At 45.2% G+C, this 25658-nt stretch overlaps 1 protein-coding gene across 2 annotated transcripts in view; it reads left to right on the top strand.

Annotated features, from left to right (window-relative positions):
- The first annotated feature begins 4598 nt into the window (after window positions 1-4598).
- RHOBTB3 (Rho related BTB domain containing 3) overlaps window positions 4599-25658 on the top strand; it is a 178886-nt gene continuing 157826 nt past the window's right edge. The window contains exon 1 of one of the 2 annotated variants that reach the window (XM_077289428.1): window positions 4599-4638. In XM_077289428.1, coding sequence (XP_077145543.1) covers window positions 4628-4638 — 11 coding nt within the window. In that variant the 5' untranslated portion in view covers window positions 4599-4627. The remainder of the gene's footprint in view (window positions 4639-25658) is intronic. The other variant, XM_077289399.1, reaches the window with a different exon arrangement.

Consider the following 25658-nt stretch of genomic DNA (forward strand, 5'->3'; position numbering starts at 1 on the left):
TATTATACTAACCAGCAGGGTGGTCCGGTCTGAGGGGTGTCGCAAGTCCGGGACCGGCGCCTCCCATCTTCATGCGATGACATTCCTTGCTTCTGTCGTGGCTCCTGCACAGGTGTACTTATCTACCCTGTTGAGGAAAAAGCAAAGTACTGCAGTGCGCAGGCGCTTGGAAAGGTCAAAGAGGCCTAGCGCCTGCGCACTGCAGTACTTTGATCTGCCCTCAACAGGGAAGATAAGTCAATGGGTGCAAAATGCTGAAAAAACTCTGAAAGAAGTGACATGCTTGATGTCCAACAAAACATGCAAAGCACAAAATACTGATGACAAAAAAAACAATATGTCTGCATGAGATTTCTGAAATCTCATAGGTTTTGCTGGTACTGTAAAAAGCAACTGAAAATCAGTATAAAAATGCATTAAAAAAAGCAGCAAAAAATGCCTAGTGTGAACTTAGAGCAAGCGTGGATAGTGGCCTCACCGTGCCTTATAGGTGAGGCACCAAGAATAAATGTATGTATGGCAGATCGGTGCAAAGTACAGTCCGTGGGATTGACTGGAACAAGCAGATGGCTAAATGCAGCTCTCACTTTGCCCAGGTCTCATGCTTGGAGAACACATACTACAAGTACCACATTCACGCCTCAACAGCTGCAAAATGAGCAGGACATGTACTTTAAGGGTTTTCCCGCGAAAAAAAAGGTCATTGTATTCACTAGATCTTGGAATAAAAATAAGATACACAATTGGATCTTGATTAAAACAAATGTTCCTGTGCTGAGATAATCTTATAAATGTGCCCCCGCTGTGTACTGTGTAATGGCTGTGTCTGATCGTACAGGGACATGTTCTGATCATACCACAGCTCCTGCTCAGGGGAGGAAGCAAAAGAGAGTATACAGACAGGACAGGTAACACACTGACTCACCAGTGACGTCTCTAGGTGAAGTCCTTCATCTTTCATCCAGCACAGACCTCCATCACTTCATCCAGCCAGGAAAATAACACAGTTATCTCGAGCTCCGCTTGCAGAACACATTACTGAATTTTTCCCAACTTCTACATTACACCACATGAAGAAAAAGAGGCAACATAGTGTCACTCTATACAGTAACAGGACCGCCCCCCATTTAAAACAGTGTCCTAAAAAAATTAAATAAATACATCACTGCAGTAATAATATCCCTTAATTAGCCCCTATGGTAATAATATTCGCCATCCTAGCCCCCGTGTATCTCATTCCTGGCGTCAGCCATATGTTCTCCCATCCTGCCCTCATGAGTATCCATTCTGCCCCATATGATCTCCCCATCCTGCCCCATCAGTCTTCATGATATCCATCCTGCCCCATGATCCTGCACGATCTGTCTCCAATCCTGCCCCATGTCTTTCATTCTGCCCCGTGTCTCCAATCATGCCAGTATCTACATTCTGCCCATGTCCCCAATCCTGCCCTATCTGTCTCCAGTCCTGCCCCCAGTGTGTCCAGCATCTCTGCCCCCAGTGTCCAGCATCTCTGCCCCCAAAGTCCAGCATCTCTGCCCCCAATGTCCAACATCCCTGCCCCCAGTGTGTCCAGCATATTGCCCCCGGTGTGTCCAGCAATCTGCCCCAGTGTCTCCAGCATATTGTCCCCAGTGTGTCCAACATCCTGCCCCCAGTGGGACATCATGTCTCACACCATCCAGGAATGTCACGTTGCACCATAGACTGTCCAGGAGTTGGCGGATGCTTTAGTCCAGGTCTGGGAGGAGATCCCTCAGGAGACCGTCCGTCGCCTCATCAAGAGCATGTCCAGGCGTTGTAGGGAGGTCATACAGGCACATGGAGGCAACACACACACAACTGAACATAATTTCCTTGTCTTGAGGCATTTCAGCCTGTAATTTGATTTTCCACTTTGATTTTGAGTAGCATTCCAAATCCTGACCTCCATGGGATATTCATTTTGATTTACATTGATCATTTTTATGTTTTATTGTTCTCAACACATTCCACTATGTAATGAATAAAGACTAGCAACTGAAATATTTCATTCAGTGATATCTAGGATGTGGTATTTTAGTGTTTCCTTTATTTTTTTGAGCAGTGTATTTTGCTGCTACAGCGCAGCAAAATGCAAGTGCATTTCAATGCACAAGATGCTGCAACCATGACAGGCAAGTCGCACACAGACTTGAAACCAGTTTTTGCAATTTTCTTGTCACATTTGCGGTACCTTGCAAGTTCAAATTTGAACCCATTCACTTGCTTTACGCTTCTACATAGCTTTCAACCATCCCGGCACTTCATCAATTTGTTCTGGCTTCAATACTCACCTCTCTGAGGTCTTCATCGCTTCCTTGGTTCCTCCTCAGTGCCTAAATTAAATTTATTCAGCTATCCTGCCATCAGGTCATCCCAGGAGTAAGAACTACACTTTCCTATGTTGGCAGCTTTTTCTATGAGCTACAGCTCATAATGCGAAACACAGGAGAATTTGGTAATCTTGACCTGTGTTGCAGGCAGTGAACACAGAAGCAGATTATACCTGTACATTGTATACAGCAGTGTATTGGTATGTTTCCACCGTCCGTAATGACGGCCCTTTGGACGAAGCAGAAAAGTCGCTCCGCCCAAAGCGCCGCCCCCTTCTGTACGCGCAGTGATTCCGGATGTGTTCATGTGTTCTCCGTACCCCATTCATAGGGCCCTGTGATTTACCTTGCGGTAATGGAGCATCACCGCAAGGTAAACAGACATGCTGCGGTCTAAAAAGACGCGCCGCATGTCCGTAAACGCAGGCCCGCCGGGTGCGTTTTCACACGCATAGTGGAGACGGGATTTCATAACATCCCCTCTACTATGCTGTAACATCTGGACGCTGCGGGTTGAACACTGTGGTAGTAGACAGTGTTCAATCCGCAGCTTATCCAGATGTAATCCAGCCCGTGGACACATACCCTATTTCTTTGTAATTGTATACTGAGGTTTAAGAAAATGTCAGATTTTTTTTGGTTCCTATAAAACTAATAAAAAGAATAAGCAATGACGAAAACTTCATTATTGCTTTTTTGTGAGTCTCTGGGTAATTGAATCCACAATTTTCAACATTACAGGCAGGAGCTAAACATATTGAGCTACAGGCTCTAGTGATGTATTGGGGAGAATTTAGAGTGCTTGATTGTATTGCAGGCAGATTATACTGACACATTGTACAAAGCAGTGTATTTAGATGTACCGTACTTGGATTCTAGAGGGAGAAAAAAAGATAGCTTTTTTTAAAAAATAATCACCACAAATCACCAAATAACAGACATATTTGATGTCCCTGTAATCGCAACAAGTGCACAACACAGCGATCATGTTATTTACGGTATCCGTAAATTATGTAAAAAATGGCTTAGACATTTAGACCGTGTTCACATGTAGTATAAATGCTGCCTATTTTCTGCTTTTTTTTTGCATAGAAATTGTGCAGTGTTTAACGGTCCACGCAAAATGGATTTCATTTCATGAAAACTGCGCCCTGTACATCCAAACATGGCCGGAGCTCTGCAGTTTTGGTGCTTTTTTTTGTCTGGAGGCTTTTATATAAACAACAAAAAGAGGCGTTATCCCTAAAAGCATATTTGTCACTGATGTGCAGGGTAGGCTCCTTGCCGTGGTGTTCTGTGCACTTCTGTAAAGTGCCTGCTGCTGAGGCCAATGGCAGAAATTTTTATTCCTTTCTTGTTATGATTGATTACTATGTTATTATTTGTTCTCTCAGGTCACAGATGCTGCACTAGAAAGTAGCATGTGGCTTTGAATATTTTGTTCCTAATGTGTTAAACTTTAAAAAACTGAACTTTTCTTGGTTTGTTCAAGGTTTTACTTTAGATTTTGTTTAGCAATAATAAAAAATCATAATCTTAAAGTACGTATAGTGAACAAAGTATGCACATACAAAGGCAGATATACTATTGTGAATGCTCCATGACCTTTTTCCTATTTATTTTCTGTTTAGAGCACTTGAAAAACACTCAGGAAACATTTTTTCCTGTGTAGAGTGTGACTCAGTTGAATTTCAGCGTGGCTTATTGTAAGCCAACCAAGTGGTGTTGTAAATTAAAACAAAAGTGTCTAAATGTAAGAGGAGGTGACAATATTCCTGAAAAACCCTGGTGTGTGTATCGTTAGTACAAAAAGGTTGCCATCTTCCATTCAGACTGTACCAAGTGGAACTAACCTAAAGAAGAAGAATTCCAGGGAGGACAAGTTTGGATGTAACACCTAGTCAGGTGCCAATGATGATGGAGTTACTCAGTATAAAAGATCTGCACTCAGAGCTGGTTTTAGCACCAAAGGAGAGAGCGGTCCAGACGTGTACAGGAGAAGATGGCACAGCTAGTTACATACCTCAGCAGGAAGCGTGCACCAGCGGGTTGCTCTCCGCTTGCCAACAGGACGCAAGCGACACCAGATCAGACTCAGAGTCCAGACTACACCAATCAAGGCCCGAATCCCATACCTGTGCCAGTCAAGACCCAGAGCCCAGATGACGTCAGTCAAGAACCGGAGCCAAGCCCTCTTTTCTCCACACCTAGCCGGAAGAGGATACCTGCGGTGGTGAACGGAGACATGAGTGAGTCTGGCAGTTGCTTCTTCCATGGACGTATGGTAATTTATTTCAGTTCTTCAATACAAAAAGAGAAACTCATATATTACATAGAGTCATTACAAACAGAGTGATCTATTCCAAGTGTTTATTTCTGTTAATGTTGATAATTATGGCTTACAGCCAATGTTGTCGCAGGTCTCGACCTACTCTCTGATGAGTCCACTGTAGAGATGATGTCACGGCACCGAAGAGATAAGACACAGTACACCAGGGCTGTATCTGAAATATCTCTAGTTTATTAAGCTTACACACACTTTTTATGCATTCTTATGTCGGAGGCGGATTCTCCATATATGGGCTAAGTATCGGAGTGTTTTACTCCCTAGTCTCCCTATGGTTTCGAAAACATATTTTTACACAGAACATTATTCGTTATCTTACCAAGGACATTCCCTGCTACAATTAGTTCTTAGGAATCAGCAATAACAGCACAATGAAGAATAGTGAATTATGTCTTGTTTTCCTGACCTTTTAGTAATACTTATACAAAATGGTGGCAAGCAAGATAAAATGGATCCTGCTATAACAATTTCCCCCATTTTATTCACTATTCTGAATAGGCTGTACTGTTTCCTGGCCGTAGGATTTGTTAGTATATATCATCATCAGCTGTGTGAGTGCAGAATTTCCCAGCGCGTACTACACCAAGGACAGAAAATATAGAGAAAACTGGAATGCAGCTACGTGCCCCCTCCATACCAGAGACACAGCAGAGATAAGAAAATCACAGCATTCCTCAACACAGAAGAAAGCAATGGTGCAGATATTTGACTCACCCCTTTCATCAGGTATTTTAGAAATTTCACACAGAAACGGAATCCCGATCCCGCAGTTCTCAGACTCAATTAATTTCTACAAAACCTTCATCACAATTCACGTGCCAGAACACCTTAGAAAAACCAATGATTGAGGATATTTTTCCTGCATTCCTGACAGATTTCTTTCTCCGTCTTTGGGCTAACAATATCAGATTCATCACACAAATTCAAAGTCTTCTTCTTCTTCTACGGAAGCTGATTATCTAGCAGGGAGACTCCCTGTCCCAAATTAATTATTTGCTTTCCCGACACATTAATCTCAGTCACTTTCTCAGTTCCTTCTTGCACCACAAAACATCCAGTTTTTTGTCATAGTAATAGACAACTTTCCTTTTTTCAACGTGACAAAAACAATCAGAATTCACTTCCTCTGTTGATCCTCAATTTGCTATATATCAACCACTCAACTTGAAGCAGATAAATCTTTTACCAATCTTTCAATCACACTGATAACCAAACAATCACTTACAAGTTTCCTTCTAAAACTAGGCACCATATTTCACCTTCAACTTCCAACTTCAACTTACAATATTTCTTTCTACTGCAAAACAATATTGTTGCTTTAAACAAAACACAGATCTCCAAGCACATACAAAAATACACTTAAAAACTATTTTGAACACTATATATGCAATAAGGACAATCGCAACTATATGCAATAAGCTTTGTAAAATCCCAGCTACCCAGCCCCCGATCCCCTTAAACCAATTGGCTGTCGGGTTCTTTAATTCGCTTGCAGTGTGATGCGTGGATCCAACTAGGTTTTCCTTTGAGCTTGACAGCTGTGGCTGTGGTCAGGAGCACTTGGTATGGTCGTCAAATCTTGGTTCCAGGCTCTTCCGGACGTGCCGCTTTATCACTACCCAGTCTCCTGGCTCCAAGGGATGGTATCCAGGAACCTTGTCTGGGTCTGGAAGAGAACTGAAGACAGTTAAATGCACTTTGGCAAGGTGACCATGTAAGGCCTGCATATAGCTAGTCAAGTCCTGGTACTTGAGCTGCAACTGTTGTGGAAAGAAACATCCAAGATTGGGGCCCCTGCCAAACAGAATCTCATACGGTGACAGTCCTGTCTTCCTGTTTGGGGTATATCTTACTGAAAACAAAGCCAGAGGAAGGCATTCTGTCCATGGTTTACCAGTCTCTGCTATTGCCTTCTGGATTTTAAGCTTAAGAGTTCCATTTAGTCTCTCCACTTTTCCACTGCTCTGTGGATGGTATGGAGTATGCAATGCTTGACTTACCCCCAGTGCTGCCATTACTTCTGACATGATCTCTCCAGTAAAATGGGAACCCCGATCGCTTTCAATGACTTCAGGAACTCCATACCTGCATATGATCTCAGCCATCAGTTTCTTTGCCGTTGTCTTTGCCGTAGCTTTGGCAACTGGGTAGGCTTCTGGCCAACCTGAAAATAAATCAATGCAGACCAACACATACTCATACGTCCCTACCCTAGGCAACTGAATATAATCAATCTGCAGTCTCTGGAATGGGTAAAGGGGCCGGGGAGTGTGTTTGGATGGAGTTTTCACTGTCCTACCCTGATTATGTGTGGCACATATCATGCAGCTCTGTACCTGCCTTTCTGCGCAGGTGGAAAACCCGGGGGCAATCCATTGTTTCTGCAGGGTGTCACACATGGCCGTCTGCGAGTGGTGCACATTCCCGTGCAGAACCTGTGCCATCATTGGGTACAGTACCTGTGGTAGGCAGACCTTTTCACCCCTCCCCCATAGTCCAGTGACGGTATCAGAGCAAGCTCCTATCTTTTGCCACCTATCTTTCTCCTCCTTACTTGCCTGTTCTTGTAACCGGGCTAAGATGTCTTTTGACACAAGTGGAGATGGTGGGGTGTCCAGGTGACGTACTTTAGAGGCTACAGGAGGGCTTGCTGCTTTGTTGGCAGCCTGGTCTGCCAGTGCGTTACCCTTTGTCTGTCCATCAGTGCCTTTGGTATGTGCCTTTACCTTTATGATGCCTGCTTGGGTGGGAAGCTGTAGTGCATTCATAAGTTGCTGGACTGCCTCAGCATGTTTAATGGGGTGGCCATTTGCTGTCAGGAAAGCCCTGGCTCTCCAGATAGGCCCATAATCGTGTGCAATGCCAAAGGCATACCTGGAGTCAGTGTAGATATTTACAGTCTTACCTTCTGCTAGTTTGCACGCTTCTGTGAGCGCCTTGAGCTCTGCTTCTTGTGCAGACATATGAGCTGGCATTGACTCTGCCTTGATTACCTCATGTTCTGAGACCACAGCATATCCGGTACAGAAGCGTCCTTGGTCATCTTGGTGACGGGATCCATCTACAAAAAGCTCAAAATCAGCATTATGTATGGGCACACTGGAGACAGTAGGGAGACCAGCCGTTTCCTGAGACATCAATTCTAGACAATCATGTGGTTTGGAAACCTGATTTTGTTCCTCTGGATCCATTCTAGAAAGAAAAAAGAGTGTCCTTTTCCATGTCACCTACCCCTCCCCCATTTGGATCCATAGGAACTGGGAGAAGAGTAGCGGGGTTTAGGACAGTGCACCTTTTCAAAGTCACATTAGTAGGCATGAGAATAGCACACTGAAGACGCAGCTGTCTGACCATGGACAGGTGGCCAGGTTGTACTTGGTTAAGGATACTATGTACATCATGTGGGGTATGGACCGTCAGTGGGTGATCCAAAACAATCTCTAAAGACTTGTGTAGCAACAGCTGGACAGACAACACAGCCCGAACACAGGAGGGACTTCCTCTTGCCACTGTATCCAAGCGGCCGCTGTAATAAGCAACAGGTCTCTGTCTGTCTCCATGAAGCTGAGTCAGCACACCCGTAGCATGTCCTGCATTTTCATGAAGAAAGAGGTTAAAAAGGAAGGGCATAATTGGGGATGCCCAAAGCTGGAGAAGAAACAATGCATAATTTCAGAGAGTAAAAACAGTCAAGTGCCTCTGGTGTAAGGCAGAAGGGGACAGGTTGCATACAGTCTTATAGAGGTTGCATTAAGATGGAGGCAGAACGAATCCAAGGACGACAGTAGGAAGTTAGTCCTAGAAACACACGGAGGCCCTTTAAATTCCGTAGGGGCTGCATGTCCATGATAACCTGTTTTCGCTCAGGGGGTGAGGTGCTTTTTCCCTGGAGAGAGACAATGTCCTAGAAACACAACAGTACTTAAGAAAAACCGTAATTTTTGTTTGGATACTTTGCACCCCTGTTCATGGAGAAAAAAGAGTAAAGAGATCGTGGCCATTTTACACAGAGAACGAGAAGGAGCACACAGCAATAGGTCATCAACATACTGAATGAGAACTACTCCTTTAACATCCCAGCCTTGTAGGACTTGTGCCATGCACTGTGAGAAGATAGTAGGGGAATTCTGGGCTCCTTGTGGTAGGACAGTCCAAGTATACTGCTTGTTGCGGAAAGTAAAAGCAAAAAGATACTGACAATCTGGGTGCAATGGAACACTGAAAAAGGCATTTGCTAAGTCAATCACTGAAAAACAAATACTGTTAACAGGAATATGTGCTAACAAGGTGTGTGGGTCAGGAACCAAAGGAGCAAGCAGTTCTGTTGCGGCATTGACTGCTCTGAGGTCATGGACCATTCTATAATTCACCGGCTCCCCAGGCCTAACCTTCTTCTTTACTGGATACAGGGGAGTGTTGCAAACAGACTGTGTAGGCACAACAACCCCTGACTCCAGCAATTTTTGTAACTGTGTGTCTATTGCAGCCTCCTGAGCAGCACTCAAGGGGTATTGACGCAATAGGGGTGGTGCTGCCCCTGGTTTCAATTTAACTATTATGGGAGGAACTTTTAGTTTTCCCACATCAGTTTTTCCTTTTGCCCACAGATCAGTGGGGAGTTGATCCAAGGCAGGTGCAGTGAACGGATCACTTTCTGCAGTACTTGCAGCTGCATCCAGGGCCATAATCTTGCAGAGGGTACTGGGTTTAAGTTGAGGGGTCATAGTCACTGTTCCGTCATCATGGTAAGTAATAACCGCCTGTAGTTTCTGTAAAACGTCAGCACCTAGCAAATTACTTTGTCTCCTGGGGGCTACCATTAACTGAGTCAGAATGGTCTTCCCACAAATGGAGAGGGGAATGGGTTATGTCAGTCCCAAGGTCTGGGTCGGCGCATTGAAAGGTATGACCATGACAAAGTCGGTGGTGTCACGAAAGGGTAATGGACAGTCTGAAAGCATGATAACTGAGTTGTCAGCTCCTGTGTCAACCTGAAAGTCAGCTGTAGTTCCTCCTGGCAGGCTCACCTGTACTGTACAGTCGGGGTGGGAGTTAGAGTGACTAGAGGACACAGTTGCAGGGTGCCAGTTACCTATTCGTCGGTCTGGGGGGTAGCAGGGGTGGGAACCTTATCTGGGTATGGGTTTGTACGACAATCTTTCCTAAAATGTCCTAGTTTCTTACATCCGTAACACAATCTAGGACCGGTAGTGGGTCCTCCACGTCCTCCACTTCTCTGTGAGGGTCCACTCCTCTGAAAGTGAACCTTAGTTTTCTACTTCTGCGAGTCCAAACTGACTCCATGTGCAATCTTAGCAAGATTGCCTGGGGGGCAGGATCTCCAATCTGGTCTACTTGCCATCACCTTCTCTCTCACATATGTAGCGCCCCCACTGCCGCAGGGCCGAGGGTACCCGGTACCGGGCCTCTGAGTCTCTGCTCTGGGGTTGTCACGGTGGCTAGACCCGGTCCGTGACCCTGCTGAGGGGCGCCCAATAATAGGTGTGCGTGATGGTGATGATGTTGTGGTGGTGCGGTGCAGGTTGCAGTAAATAACGAGGACACCAGGTTGCAGTCTCTTTACCTCTTTACTGAAGGCTTCAGGATCCTCAATCCGGAATACGGTTAACCGGGCTGCGCAAGCCTGGCCGTTCCGATGGCACATCCAGAGCTCCCTTTGCAGGTGGAAATCTGTGCCTACCTTCTAGCGCTTGTGTGTTGTGGTCCTCCCCTGCTGTGCTTACGGGATAGTCCCCACAACTGTTGTGTCTGTTTCTCGTGTTCCCTCACAACTCGATTCTGATGTTCTTCCACGTCCCCCAGATCTTATGGTTAGGACGCACCCGTATGACGGGGAGGCTCGGAGCTCTTCCGGGACTCTAGCGTCGCCCCACTCCTGTTGTTACCCCCCCTGTGTCTTCCTGGGTCAATTGGGTGAGACAGCCCGCCTATAACTGACTGTCCTGCTGTAGGTTTGAAGTTTGGCCTGGAGCTCTATACTTCCTCGGCGTTCCGGCCACCGGTTATGCGCCTCAGTAGGATGTTGCCTCGTCTTACAGCACGACTCCTACTGGTATTCTCCTTGTTGCGTTGATCTCATTTCTCACTCAGCACAATAAACCTCGCTTCTTGTCCTTTCTTGGGATACCGCCGCTATATAGTGCAGGAGCGGTCCCGTAACGTTCTCTCTGGTTGCTAGGCCTCTGTCAGGATCCCACCCCTGACAGGGACCCCTCTGAATCTTCCCCTACAACACCCTCTGCCACAAGGTGTTGCCTGGTTCCAACCCAGTCAGCTTCTGTCTAACTTTCTGCCTAACCCCCAGTTTTACCAGATTGTGAGGAGTGGCCTAATACATAGAACCCTTAGCTCCCCCTGGAGGCCAGACTGTGAAGTGTATTGGTGACTGTGATACCTGGTCAGATGAACTCCTTCAGTGCCATCAGATGTACCATAGCCCCCCCTTAGCGGCGGAGCATCAGTACTGCAACGACCAGGACTCTGGGGCGCTGCACATACTTATCAATCCCTTGCATATATGCATGACTTAACAAACGTGTCGCAGTTCTATCATCTTCACCATAACCCATATCAGACCATCGTTGTTGCAACCTGTAGAAATAATCAATGGGGAGCTCCTTCGGGTCCTGTATACAGTTTTCTAAATGCACCGATACTTCCTCCTGTCTAATCTTACAGGCTTTTTCTAGTGCTTCAAGAAAGTCAGACCCTGACCTGGTATTGTTAGGTTCTCCGTCTTGGGGACCATTTCCCCCTGGGTACATTTTAAATGTCTCTGCTGTCAGTCGGGTGGAAGGTGCTTCCCCCAGGGCTGAACGCACTAACTGTTGCACGTCCTGTCTGGTTGCCTGGTAAATGTGCTGTATCACCCCACACTGTCTGGCAAAAGTCATAGGTCATTGGTTAATGTCTGGCAGCTGGGCAGTCAAAGACATCTGTTCTGTGGGAGACCATGGCTGATACCTACTAGCAACATGGTAAGTCGGAGGTCCACTGTCAGTTGCACCGTGTGGGTTTTCATGAAGTCATGCCATTTACCTGAATCTAATTCCCCTGAGGGGTGGAAGCCTCCTGCCTTCAAGAGCACACTAACCTGCTTCTGGGATTCCTTCCCTTCTGGACTATTCTCTGGACTAATTCTCTAGCACTATGGAACCCTGTACTTAGTTCCCAATTCTATTGCTAGTATACGTGCAGGCTGAAAACTTATCAGACGGACCTTTCCTCCTCACCTAGAGTAGGCTATGTCCTCCTGCCTTAGTCCTAAACCTAAACTATAGGTTTACTGTGCTTACAGGTTACTGTATTAGCTTGCTTCCAAGATTGATAACACAGGTATATGAACAGATAAACAACAAACACTCCACAAGCACAACATACAAAGAGTCGATCATTTTAGTCAAACAGTGGAGTCATCAGTAACCACACAATGAGGGTTAACATCTGGGTTCAAGGGTACCTGAGCCGGGCAAAGCCCGTGATCTTACCTGGTCCCGGTCAACTAGAAGCAGGGGAAAACCCGTCCACAAGTGGAATGACGTAGGCAGAATATAATCAGTATTCTTACCCCAGCGCTGTGTGATGCCACTAGTCCCGGGAAGTCCCCTGGTCCATTTATGGAGTCGGCCGGGTCTCAGGTGAAGCACTCAGGTCCCTGTTCGGGCAGCCAGAATTGTTGTTGCAGGTCTCGACCTACTCTCTGATGAGTCCACTGTAGAGATGACGTCACGGCACCGGAGAGATAAGACACAGTACACCAGGGCTGTATCTGAAATATCTCTAGTTTATTAAGCTTACACACACTTTTTATGCATTCTTATGTCGGAGGCGGATTCTCCATATATGGGTTAAGCGTCGGAGTGTTTTACTCCCTAGTCTCCCTATGGTTTCGAAAACATATTTTTACACAGAACATTATTCGTTATCTTGTTGAGGGAGGATCTAAATTGATCCTTCACGGTTAACTCAGTGATTTCCAAATTAATCTACATGGCTTTGCCGGCAACTGAGAATGACCAGTCGGAAACGTGTGCCTCTGTATGGGGGATCGAGCAGATCTCTGGCCCCCGTTTTATTGTGTATCGCTTTTCATAATCATAGAAATTATACTTCAACCAATCAGCATAAGAACACGCTCACAGTTCTTAACCTATAAGAATGCAGGAAAAACTTAACCCATGAGAATACAGAAAAACCGGAAACTACATATATGGTCGTGTCTTTTTGGCATAAAAACGATATACTAACAGGTGGATAGCGATACACCCCCGAGTCCCTTATCTGGCTCGAGTCAGAAGACTCAAGGTCTTTATACCAATTATGAACCATAGCCTAGTTGAATAACAGGCTTGTGAACAACAAGATAAAGTTACTTCATGGCAGCAATAACCTTTTACCTACCGTATTTTTCGGACTACAAGACGCACTTTTTTCCCCAAAAATGTAAGGGGAAAATGGGGGTGCGTCTTGTAGTCGGAATATACTTACAAATTATGCGGCAGCAGCAGCGGCGGCGGTCCCGATGCAGCCATGCTGGTGCAGCTGTGGACGTGCTGCGGGCAGGGACTGTGCTGCAGGCAGGAGCTGTGCTGTGGGGCTGTGGCAGCGGCTCTCTAGGCTCAGTGGGGGCTCCGACGGCATTTCTTCAAAGCCCGGAGGCCCCCCGCTCATCCGACATGTTGCGGTGGCCTCCGAGAACATAGGCGCCAGGATAATGGCCGCCGGGCCGGCGCACGCTCAGATTCAAATCTCGTCAACGAGATCTGAATCTGAGCATGCGCCGGCCCGGCGGCCATTTTCCTGGCGCCTATGTTCTCGGAGGCCACCGCAACATGTCGGATGAGCGGGGGGCCTCCGGGCTTTGAAGAAATGCCGTCGGAGCCCCCACTGAGCCTAGAGAGCCGCTGCCACAGCCCCACAGCACAGCCCCTGCCTGCAGCACAGTCCCTGCCCGCAGCACGTCCACAGCTGCACCAGCATGGCTGCATCGGGACCGCCGCCGCTGCTGCTGCCGCATAATTTGTAAGTATATGCCGTCGGAGCCCCCACTGAGCCCAGAGAGCCGCTGCCACAGCCCCGCAGCACAGCATGTGCCCCAGAGCCCAGCCACTGCTGGCAGCACAGCCTGTGCCCCAGAGCCCAGCCTGTGCCCCCAGAGCCCAGCCTGTGCCCCCAGAGCCCAGCCTGTGCCCCCAGAGCCCAGCCTGTGCCCCCAGAGCCCAGCCACTGCCGTCAGCACAGCTTGTGCCCCAGAGCCCAGCCTGTGCCCCCAGAGCCCAGCCTGTGCCCCAGAGCCCAGCCTGTGCCCCAGAGCCCAGCCTGTGCCCCAGAGCCCAGCCTGTGCCCCAGAGCCCAGCCACTGCCCGCAGCACAGCTTGTGCCCCGGAGCCCAGCCTGTGCCCCGGAGCCCAGCCCCTGCCCCGGACACAGAGCCTCCACCCCTGCCCAAGCACAGAGCACCAGCCTGGGATGGGATTTCCTGGAGGCCAACGCACCAGCCTGGACCACCGAAAGGCCCCTGTGACCACTTCTCCACCTGTGGCGAGCCCTTCACTGGTAAGCTGAATTCGGACTGTAAGACGTACCCCCATTTGAAACATTTTTTTTTTTCCTTATTTTTATTATGAAAATTTGGGGTGCGTCTTATCGTCCGGTGCGTCTTATAGTCCGAAAAATACGGTAATTAAAAGAATTTATCTTTAACCCCTTAAGCCCCGAGGGTGGTTTGCACGTTAATGACCGGGCCAATTTTTACAATTCTGACCACTGTCCCTTTATGAGGTTATAACTCTGGAACGCTTCAACGGATCTTGGCGATTCTGACATTGTTTTCTCGTGACATATTGTACTTCATGTTAGTGGTAAAATTTCTTCGATATAACTTGCGTTTATTTGTGAAAAAAACGAATATTTGGCGAAAATTTTGAAAATTTCGCAATTTTCCAACTTTGAATTTTTATGCCCTTAAATCACAGACATATGTCACACAAAATACTTAATAAATAACATTTCCCACATGTCTACTTTACATCAGCACAATTTTGGAACCAAAATTTTTTTTTGTGACGGAGTTATAAGGGTTAAAAGTTGACCAGCAATTTCTCATTTTTACAACACCATTTTTTTTTACGGACCACATCTCATTTGAAGTCATTTTGAGGGGTCTATATGATAGAAAATACCCAAGTGTGACACCATTCTAAAAACTGCACCCCTCAAGGTACTCAAAACCACTTTCAAGAAGTTTATTAACCCTTCAGGTGTTTCACAGGAATTTTTGGAATGTTTAAATAAAAATGAACATTTAACTTTTTTTCACACAAAATTTATTTCAGCTCCAATTTGTTTTATTTTACCAAGGGTAACAGGAGAAAATAGACCCCAAAAGTTGTTGTACAATTTGTCCTGAGTACGCTGATACCCCATATGTGGGGGTAAACCACAGTTTGGGCGCATGGCAGAGCTTGGAAGCAAAGGAGCGCCATTTGACTTTTCAATGCAAAATTGACTGGAATTGAGATGGGACGCCATGTTGCATTTGGAGAGCCCCTGATGTGCCTAAACATTGAAACCCCTAACAAGTGACACCATTTTGGAAAGTAGACCCCCTAAGGAACTTATCTAGATGTGTGGTGAGCACTTTGACCCAACAAGTGCTTTACAGAAGTTTATAATGCAGAGCCGTAAAAATAAAAAATCATATTTTTTCACAAAAATGATCTTTTCACCCCCAATTTTTTATTTTCCCAAGGGTGAGAGAAGAAATTGGACCCCAAAAATTGTTGTGCAATTTGTCCTGAGTACGCTGATACCCCATATGTGGGTGTAAACCATTGTTTGGGCGCAGGGCAGAGCTCGGAAGGGAAGGAGCGCCATTTGACTTTTCAATGCAAAATTGACTGGAATTGAGATGGGACGCCATGTTGCATTTAGAGAGCCCTTGATGTGCCTAAACATTGAAACCCCTAACAAGTGACACCATTTTGGAAAGTAGACCCCCTAAGGAACTTATCTAGATGTGTGGTGAGCACTTTGACCCAACAAGTGCTTTACAGAAGTTTATAATGCAGAGCCGTAAAAATAAAAAATCATATTTTTTCACAAAAATGATCTTTTCACCCCCAATTTTTTATTTTCCCAAGGGTGAGAGAAGAAATTGGACCCCAAAAATTGTTGTGCAATTTGTCCTGAGTACGCTGATACCCCAAATGTGGGTGTAAACCATTGTTTGGGCGCAGGGCAGAGCTCGGAAGGGAAGGAGCGCCATTTGACTTTTCAATGCAAAATTGACTGGAATTGAGATGGGACGCCATGTTGCATTTAGAGAGCCCTTGATGTGCCTAAACATTGAAACCCCTAACAAGTGACACCATTTTGGAAAGTAGACCCCCTAAGGAACTTATCTAGATGTGTGGTGAGCACTTTGACCCAACAAGTGCTTTACAGAAGTTTATAATGCAGAGCCGTAAAAATAAAAAATCATATTTTTTCACAAAAATGATCTTTTCACCCCCAATTTTTTATTTTCCCAAGGGTGAGAGAAGAAATTGGACCCCAAAAATTGTTGTGCAATTTGTCCTGAGTACGCTGATACCCCATATGTGGGTGTAAACCATTGTTTGGGCGCAGGGCAGAGCTCGGAAGGGAAGGAGCGCCATTTAACTTTTCAATGCAAAATTGACTGGAATTGAGATGGGACGCCATGTTGCATTTAGAGAGCCCTTGATGTGCCTAAACATTGAAACCCCTAACAAGTGACACCATTTTGGAAAGTAGACCCCCTGAGGAACTTATCTAGATGTGTGGTGAGCACTTTGACCCAACAAGTGCTTCACAGAAGTTTATAATGCAGAGCCGTAAAAATAAAAAATCATATTTTTTCACAAAAATGATCTTTTCACCCCCATTTTTTTATTTCCCCAAGGGTAAGAGAAGAAATTAGACCACAAAAGTTGTTGTGCAATTTGTCCTGAGTACGACGATACCCCATATGTGGGTGTAAACCATTGTTTGGGCGCATAGCAGAGCTCAGAAGGGAAGAAGCGCTATTTTACTTTTCAATGCAAAATTGACTGGAATTAAGATGGGATGCCATGTTGCGTTTGGAGAGCCCCTGATGTGCCTAAACATTAAACCCCCCCACAAGTGACACCATTTTGGAAAGTAGACCCCCTAAGGAACTTATCTAGATGTGTTTTGAGAGCTTTGAACCCCCAAGTGTTTCACTACAGTTTATAACGCAGAGCCGTGAAAATAATTTTTTTTTTTTTTTCACAAAAATGAAATTTAGCCCCCAGTTTTGTATTTTCACAAGGGTATCAGGATAAATTGGACCCTAAAAGTTGTTGTCCAATTTGTCCTGAGTACGCTGATACCCCCTATGTGGGGGGGAACCACTGTTTGGGCGCATGACAGAGCTCAGAAGGGAAGGAGCGCCATTTGGAATGCAGACTTAAATGGATTGGTCTGCAGGCGTCACGTTGCATTTGCAGAGCCCCTGATGTACCCAAACAGTACAAACCCCCCACAAGTGACCCCATATTGGAAACTAGACCCCCCAAGGAACTTATCTAGATGTGTTGTGAGAACTTTGAACCCCCAAGTGTTTCATTACAGTTTATAACGCAGAGCCGTGAAAATAAAAATTATTTTTTTTTTCACAAAAATGATTTTTTAGCCCCCAGTTTTGTATTTTCACAAGGGTATCAGGATAAATTGGACCCTAAAAGTTGTTGTCCAATTTGTCCTGAGTACGCTGATACCCCCTATGTGGGGGGGAACCACTGTTTGGGCGCATGACAGAGCTCGGAAGGGAAGGAGCGCCATTTGGAATGCAGACTTAAATGGATTGGTCTGCAGGCGTCACGTTGCATTTGCAGAGCCCCTGATGTACCCAAACAGTACAAACCCCACACAAGTGACCCCATATTGGAAACTAGACCTCCCAAGGAACTTATCTAGATGTGTTGTGAGAACTTTGAACCCCCAAGTGTTTCACTACAGTTTACAACGCAGAGCCGTGAAAATAAAACATATTTTTTTTCCCACAAAAATGATTTTTAGCCCCCCAAATTTTTATTTTCCCAAGGATAACAAGAGAACTTGGACCCCAGAAGTTGTTGTTCAATTTGTCCCTAGTACGCTGATACCCCATATGTTGGGGTAAACCCCTTTTTGGACGCACGGGAGAGCTCGGAAGGGAAGGAGCACTGTTTTACTTTTTCAACGCAGAATTGGCTGGAATTGAGATTGGACGCCATGTCGCGTTTGGAGAGCCCCTGATGTGCCTGAACAGTGGAAGCTCCCCAATTCTACCTGAAACCCTACCCCTAACCTCACCCCTAACCGTTTACTGAACATTTTCTGACAGTCATAAGTGCCACGTATATAAGTGCCACGTATGTAAGTGCCACGTATGTAAGTGCCACGTATGTAAGTGCCACGTATATAAGTGCCACGTATATAAGTGCCACATATATAAGTGCCACGTATTTAAGTGCCACGTATTTAAGTGCCACGTATTTAAGTGCCACGTATTTAAGTGCCACGTATTTAAGTGCCACGATATTTCAGTGCCACGTATTTCAGTGCCACGTATTTCAGTGCCACGTATTTCAGGCACTGAAAAATACGTGGCACGTAAATACGTGGCACGTAAATACGTGGCACGTAAATACGTGGCACGTAAATACGTGGCACGTAAATACGTGGCACTTAAATACGTGGCACTTAAATACGTGGCACGTAAATACGTGGCACGTAAATACGTGGCACTTAAATACGTGGCACTTAAATACGTGGCACGTAAATACGTGGCACTTAAATACGTGGCACTTAAATACGTGGCACTTATATACGTGGCCACTGAAATATCGTGGCACTTATATACGTATATACGTATATAAACGTATATTTCAGTGCCACGTATTTCAGTGCCACGTATTTCAGGTTAGGGGTAGGGTTAGGGTTTTTTGTTTTTTTCTTGTTTTCTTGTGTTTTTCTATAAAAACGCATGCGTTTTACCGCGTTTACATGCATTTTTTCACACATGCGGTTTTTTAAAAAAACGCATGCAGATAAAAACGCAAGTGTGAAACCAGACTAAAAGACGCTTTTTATAGCAAAAAAGTTTTTGCGTCTCCACATTTTGAGACCTATAATTTTTCCACATTTTGGTCCACAGAGTCATGTGAGGTCTTGTTTTTTGCGGGACGAGTTGACATTTTTATTGGTAACATTTTCGGACACGTGACCATTTTTTATCACTTTTTATTCCGATTTTTGTGAGGCAGAATAACCAAAAACCAGCTATTCATGAATTTCTTTTGGGAGAGGCGTTTATACCGTTCTGCGCTTGGTAAAATTGATAAAGCAGTTTTATTCGTCGGGTCAGTACGATTACAGCGATACCTCATTTATATCATTTTTTTTATGTTTTGACGCTTTTATACGATAAAAACTATTTTATAGAAAAAATAATTATTTTGGTATCGCTTTATTCTCAGGACTATAACTTTTTTATTTTTTTGCTGATGATGCTGTGTGGCGGCTCGTTTTTTGCGGGACAAGATGACGTTTTCAGCGGTAACATGGTTATTTATATCCGTCTTTTTGATCGCGTGTTATTCCACTTTTTGTTCGGCGGTATGGTAATAAAGCGTTGTTTTTTGCCTCGTTTTTTTTTTTTTTTTCTTACGGTGTTTACTGAAGGGGTTAACTAGTGGGCCAGTTTTATAGGTTGGGTCGTTACGGACGCGGCGATACTAAATATGTGTACTTTTATTGTTTTTGTTTGGTTTTTTTAGATAAAGAAATGTATTTATGGGAATAATATTTTTTTTTATTATTATTATTTATTTAGGAATTTTTTTTATTTTTTTTTACACATGTGGAAATTTTTTTTTTTACTTTTTTACTTTGTCCCAGGGGGGGACATTACAGATCGCTGATCTCACAGTGTGCACAGCACTCTGTGAGATCTCCGATCTCACTTACAGCCGTGCAGGCTGCAGCTTTCATCTGCAGCCTGCTCCGACCCGGAAGTGCTCCCTGCAGGACCCGGATACAGCCCCTCGGCCATTTTGGATCCGGGGCCTGCAGGGAGAAGACGTTCGGTACGAGGTGAGTACATCACCTTGTACCGATCGTCTCAGGGAAGCCCGCAGGGAGCCCCCTCCCTGCGCGATGCTTCCCTGTACCGCCGGTACACCGCGATCATGTTTGATCGCGGTGTGCCGGGGGTTAATGTGCCGGGGGCGGTCCGTGACCGCTCCTGGCACATAGTGCCGGATGTCAGCTGCGATATGCAGCCGACACCCGGCCGCGATCGGCCGCGCTCCCCCCGTGAGCGCGGCCGATCGCGTATGACGTACTATCCCGTCACCGGGAATTAAGGCCCACCCCACCTCGACGGGATAGTACGTCATACGGGCTTAAGGGGTTAAGCAACAGGAAAATGGAGTCGAAAAGCACAAAATGGAGAATCTTTCTTAATTTGTCCCTTCACAATCTTACCAAGGACATTCCCTGCTACAATTAGTTCTTAGGAATCAGCAATAACAGCACAATGAAGAATAGTGAATTATGTCTTGTTTTCCTGACCTTTTAGTAACACTTATACAAAATGGAGGCAAGCAAGATAAAATGGATCCTGCTATAACACCAATGAGAACCCAAAAGTCATTATCTCAGTAAATTAGAATATTTTATAACACTAGCTTGAAAAATGATTTTAAAATCCAAAATGTTGGCCTACTGAAAGGCGTGTAAATTAATTTTGCATCAATTACTGCATCAATGCAGCGTGGCATGGAGGTGATCAACCTGTGGCATTGCTGAGGTGTTATGGAAGCCCAGGTTGTTTTGATAGCAGCCTTCAGCTCATCTGCATTGTTGGGTCTGGTGTCTCTCATTTTCCTCTTGACAATTCCCCATAGATTCTCTGGCCAATCAAGCACAGTAATACTGTTGTTTTTAAACCATGTATTGGTACTTTTTACACTGTGGACAGGTGCCACGTCCGGCGGGAGAATTAAATTTCCATCTCCAAAAAGCTTGTTGGCAGAGTGAAGCATGAAGTGCTCTAAAATTTCCTGGTATACGGCTGTGCTGACTTTGGTCTTGATAAACCACAGTGGACCTACACCAGCAGATGACATGGCTCCCCAAACCATCACTGATTGTAGAAACTTCACACTAGACCCCAAGCAGCTTGGATTGTGGCCTCTCCACTCTTCCTCCAGACTCTGGGACTTTGATTTCCAAATGAAATGCAAAATTGACTTTAATCTGAAAACAACACCTTGGACCACTGAGCAACAGTCCAGTTCTTTTTCTCCTTGGCCCATGTAAGACGCGTCTGGCATTGTCTATTGGCCACGAGTGGCTTGACACAAGGAACTTGACACACTTTTAGCCCATGTCCTGGATACGTCTGTGTCTCTTGAAGCAATGACTCCAGCACAGTAGTCCACTCCTTGTGAATCTCCCCCAAATTTTTGAATGGCCTTTTCTTAACAATCCTTTCAAGGTTGCGGTTAACCAGGTTGCTTGTGTACCTTTTTCTGCCACACTTTATCCTTCCACTCAACTTTCCATTAATATGGTTGGCAGAGGTGTATCCAGGTTTTCTGGCACCCCGGGGCAAGAATTCAGTTTGCCCCCCCCCCAAGGACATATGCGATTTGTACACTTATGTACCCAGGAGCTCCTCTCCCTAATGCTCTCAATATTCAGTTGAAAAACTGAGAGAAGCAGGAAGAGACGCTCGTTGTCACAGGACCATAAGTATGAAAGTTGCATATGAGTGAAGTGTTCATGTGACGACTACTGGAACCTGCAGAGCTGAATCCTGACATCGCAGCTTCTGAATTCTCACAACTCATGCACTGCACACTTTTAGGATTCTCCCTTGCCCGTGGACAGTCATGTCAGCACAAGCATGTGATTTGTATACTTCTGACCACTTTCCGACTAGACGTGCTTGGCCTGACCCAGTTCATTTTCATTGACTGAGGCCACACATGTCAAGTCAGCACGTGACCACATGTATGTAAATCACCAGCACGAGAGAATCCTGACAGCATGCAGTGCGCACTGTGAGAACTCAGAAGTCTGCAGTCACAAAGAATGACTCCAGACTCATTACAAATCTGGACATCCCCATTAATGCTTCTAACATAAATAAAAACATGAGAATTAGTTAGTATCACAAATAACATTTACCTCCAGGTACCTTATACTGTAGATGACGTCATCTCTGGAGTCGTTCTCCTTCTTTTCTTCATCTTGTCCAGACCCCATGATGAGCTTTCTCATCCACAGCTCATCTCTGTAGATTTACATCTTCTCCGCTCTTTTGCAGAAAATCTCCACATGATGCCCTTAAAGATAGAAGTGTCATTATAATGTTACAATGAGATAGCCCATTTGTATAATTTTTTTTTTATGTTTTGCCACTTTAACACAATAAAAACTATTTTTAAGAAAAAATAATTATTTTTGCATCGCTTTATTCTCAGAGCTATAATTTTTTTATTTTTCCGCTGATGGAGTTTTATGGCAGCGTGTTTTTTGTGGAACAAGATGACGTTTTCAGCGGTACCATTTGTATTTACATTCGTCTTTTTGATTGCGTTGATGATAAAGCACAGTTTTTTACCCTGTTTTTTATCTTTCTTTTTTTATGTTGTTCACTGAAAGGATTAATTAGTGGGACAGCTTTATGCCAAATATGTGTACTTTTTTTTGCATAAATAAATGTATTTATTGGATTAATATTTTTTTTTTTGTTCTTTTTGTTTGGGAGGTTTTTTAATATTTTTATACTTTTTAATAACTTTTTACAACTTTTTTACATTGTCCCAGGATGGGACATCAACTGTATAGTGACAGATCGCTGATGTGATACTCTGCAATGCTTCTGTACTGCACGGCATCAGAGCAGCGTCTGACAGGCAGGGAGAATGCGTGTAATCTCCTGCTCTTAGCAGGCGCTCATAGACCATATTCCCTGCAGGACCCTGAAGGACCCCGCGGACACCTTGTGGCCCAGGGTCACCATGGAGACCATTGGCACAACACAATCGCTCACTCCTTCTGTGATGCTCCTCAACGTCACAGTCACTATTGAAAGGAACATCAGAGGGGTTAAGTATCCGCGATCGGTGCGAGCACTGATCACGGGTGTTGCTTCAGGGTGTAAGCTCTCACATAGAGCTGACATCTGCAACTGATCGGCGGCAGTGTTCAGTGTGAGCTGGATTGATCGCAGAGCAGTATTATAAGGTGCATGTCGGGAATGGGTTAAAATTTGTTTATTATACTCTTCTTTTTTGTTAGTTTGGCATTAAAAAAAAGTTTGTTTATTTTTACAAATTTGTAGTAAAACTTGCAACAACCACTTTTTGATCAATTTTTATGAGATATTTAACCCCTTCCCGACATGCACTGTACATATACTGCTCTGTGGGAGGTGCGTTCCCGCAAAGCGCGGTATATGTACAGTGGCGGGTTACGATGGCTGCTGTCACTGACAGCAGACCATACTTGCACATCGCCCCGAGGGTCTGTACCACCCCCCCGCATAGGTGATCACTGTGATTGGCTTGTCAATTCTGACCAGCCAATCGCAGCAATATGTCAATAAAGTTAAGAAAAAAAAAACATGTGACATGCTGTGACCTGTGCTGTGTGACACAGCACCAATCACAGCTGTCACAATGGGTGGAGTCATCGTGACGTCACCTCACCTGATTAACCCCTTTGACGCTGATTGGCTGAACAGTAGTTTCTTGCCAATCAGCGCCAAAGGGGTTAATCTAAAATAGCCCAGGAAGCCATCTATGTCTCGTATTTGGCATGCAGAGTGGTTCCCTAGCCCCTCTGAGTCATCTGAGTAAAGAATCCATTGGTAGCCAGTGTGATCCCCCCTGCGATCTCCTGCCTCCAAGTGTTGCTGCTCCGGAGTGATCCTCCTGAGATCTGCCTGCTGTGCTGTGTGCTGGCTGCTGTGTGACTCATCTGTGATCACAGCAGCAGCACCTCCCCATCCCTGTTCCTGTACCCCACCCTCCCCCTCCCCTTCCAACTGAATTTTTAGTACACTTTTTTGCGCTTTTTTTGTGTGTGTGGCATCCTGAGCAGAGCATTCGTGCTCTTCCTGTGTCCGCAGCACTTTGATCAGTATCGCTGCTGATCAGAGACTGTGCAACAGGACTTTTTCTTTTTTTTAGTTAGTTAGCGTAGCGGATGTCGCAGTGTAAGGCCTGTTTCACATGTCAGTGGCTCCGGTACGTGTGGTGACAGTTTTCTCACGTACCGGAGACACTGACTCACGTAGACACATTAAAATAAATGTGTCTCTACACATGTCAGCGTATTTTCACGGACCGTGTGTCCGTTTGAAAAACACGGAGACATGTCAGTGTTCGTGGGAGCGCACGGATCACACGGACCCATTAAAGTCAATGGGTCCATGTAAACACGTACCGCACACGGATGCTGTCCGTGTGCCACCCGTGTGCCGACTGAGTACCACATGGACTGTGCAGGAGAGAGCGCTACAGTAAGCGCTGTCCCCCCAGCGTGTGGTGCTGAAGCCGCCATTCATTCCTTCTCTCCAGCAGCGTTCACTGGAGAGAAGGAATGAAAAATCAATTTTTTTAATTATTTTTGTGTTTAAAATAAAGATCCTTGTCACCTGCCGCCTCCCACCCCCTGTGCGCCCGCCCGCTGGCATTAAAATACTCACCCAGCTCCCTCGATGCTTCCTCTCAGCGCCGCAGCTTGTCCTGTATGAGCGGTCACGTGGTGCTGCTCATTACAGTGATGAATATGCAGCTCCACCTCCCATAGGGGTGGAGCCGCATATTCATCACTGTAATGAGCGACACCAGAAGTGTTTCTTCTGCATTTTTTCTCTCAACTTTTTTTTCAGTTTTTTTTTATAATAAATTGTACCCTATACACAAGCCTCACACATTACACGTGTAAAAGCACCACTTACACACACATCCCCAGGGTTTCGAAAAAAAGTTTAAAAATGGCCCATTCGTCAAGAAGACACAATTCACAGAGGAGTCATACACCTTCCTTGCCTCTGACAAGGATTCATCCAGTGAGGAAGATCCCACATTCATCTATTCCTCCTCTTCCTCCTCCTCATCTAGTGAGGAAGGACCCCCAGCAACTCTTGCAGCAATCGATCCCATATGGATTACACCCCAAAAAAATTATCAGCCCGTCAGCTCAGGAATCCGGTTTGACACCACTGGCCTCACTGAAATTGACTTCAAATTCTTTTTCAGAAAGGAAATAATAAATCTTAAGGTGGCCCAGACGAACTTGTAGGCCCAACAATTTTTCACCCAAAATCCCACGTTTTCATATGCGAGATGGACCCCTATAAATACAGCACAGATGATGACATTTTCGGGAATTGTGCGGCATATAGGCATAATAAAAAAAGCATAGCTTCGGCAATACTGAAGTACTGATATTCTCTACAGTACGCCAGTATTTCGTATTGCCATGACAAGGACATGATTTGAGACAATCCAAAAATTTTTGCATTATAAATTTAATGTGCAGTGTCCTCCCGAGACGATCCAAAGTTTGATTGTCTATATAAAATTCGGCCAGTGGTTGAACACTTCAGCAGAAAATTTGCTGAGGCGTACACACCCCAGAGGGACATAGCTATAGATGAATTTCTTGTTCATCTCAAAGGTAGGCTAAAATTCCGACAATACCTGCCCAGTAAGAGGTCCAGGTACAGAATAAAACTTTACAAACTGTGCGAGAGTACCTCAGGGTACACCCACAAATTTGGGGTGAGTGGGGAAATTGTATGGGAATTGCTGCAACCACTGCTGGATAAGGCCGGCGTCACACTAGAGAGTTTTACGGACGTATGAGAGGCGCAAAAACTATGCATT

The sequence above is a fragment of the Ranitomeya variabilis genome, chromosome 1, assembly GCF_051348905.1.
Source record: "Ranitomeya variabilis isolate aRanVar5 chromosome 1, aRanVar5.hap1, whole genome shotgun sequence".
Classification (NCBI taxonomy): domain Eukaryota; kingdom Metazoa; phylum Chordata; class Amphibia; order Anura; family Dendrobatidae; genus Ranitomeya; species Ranitomeya variabilis.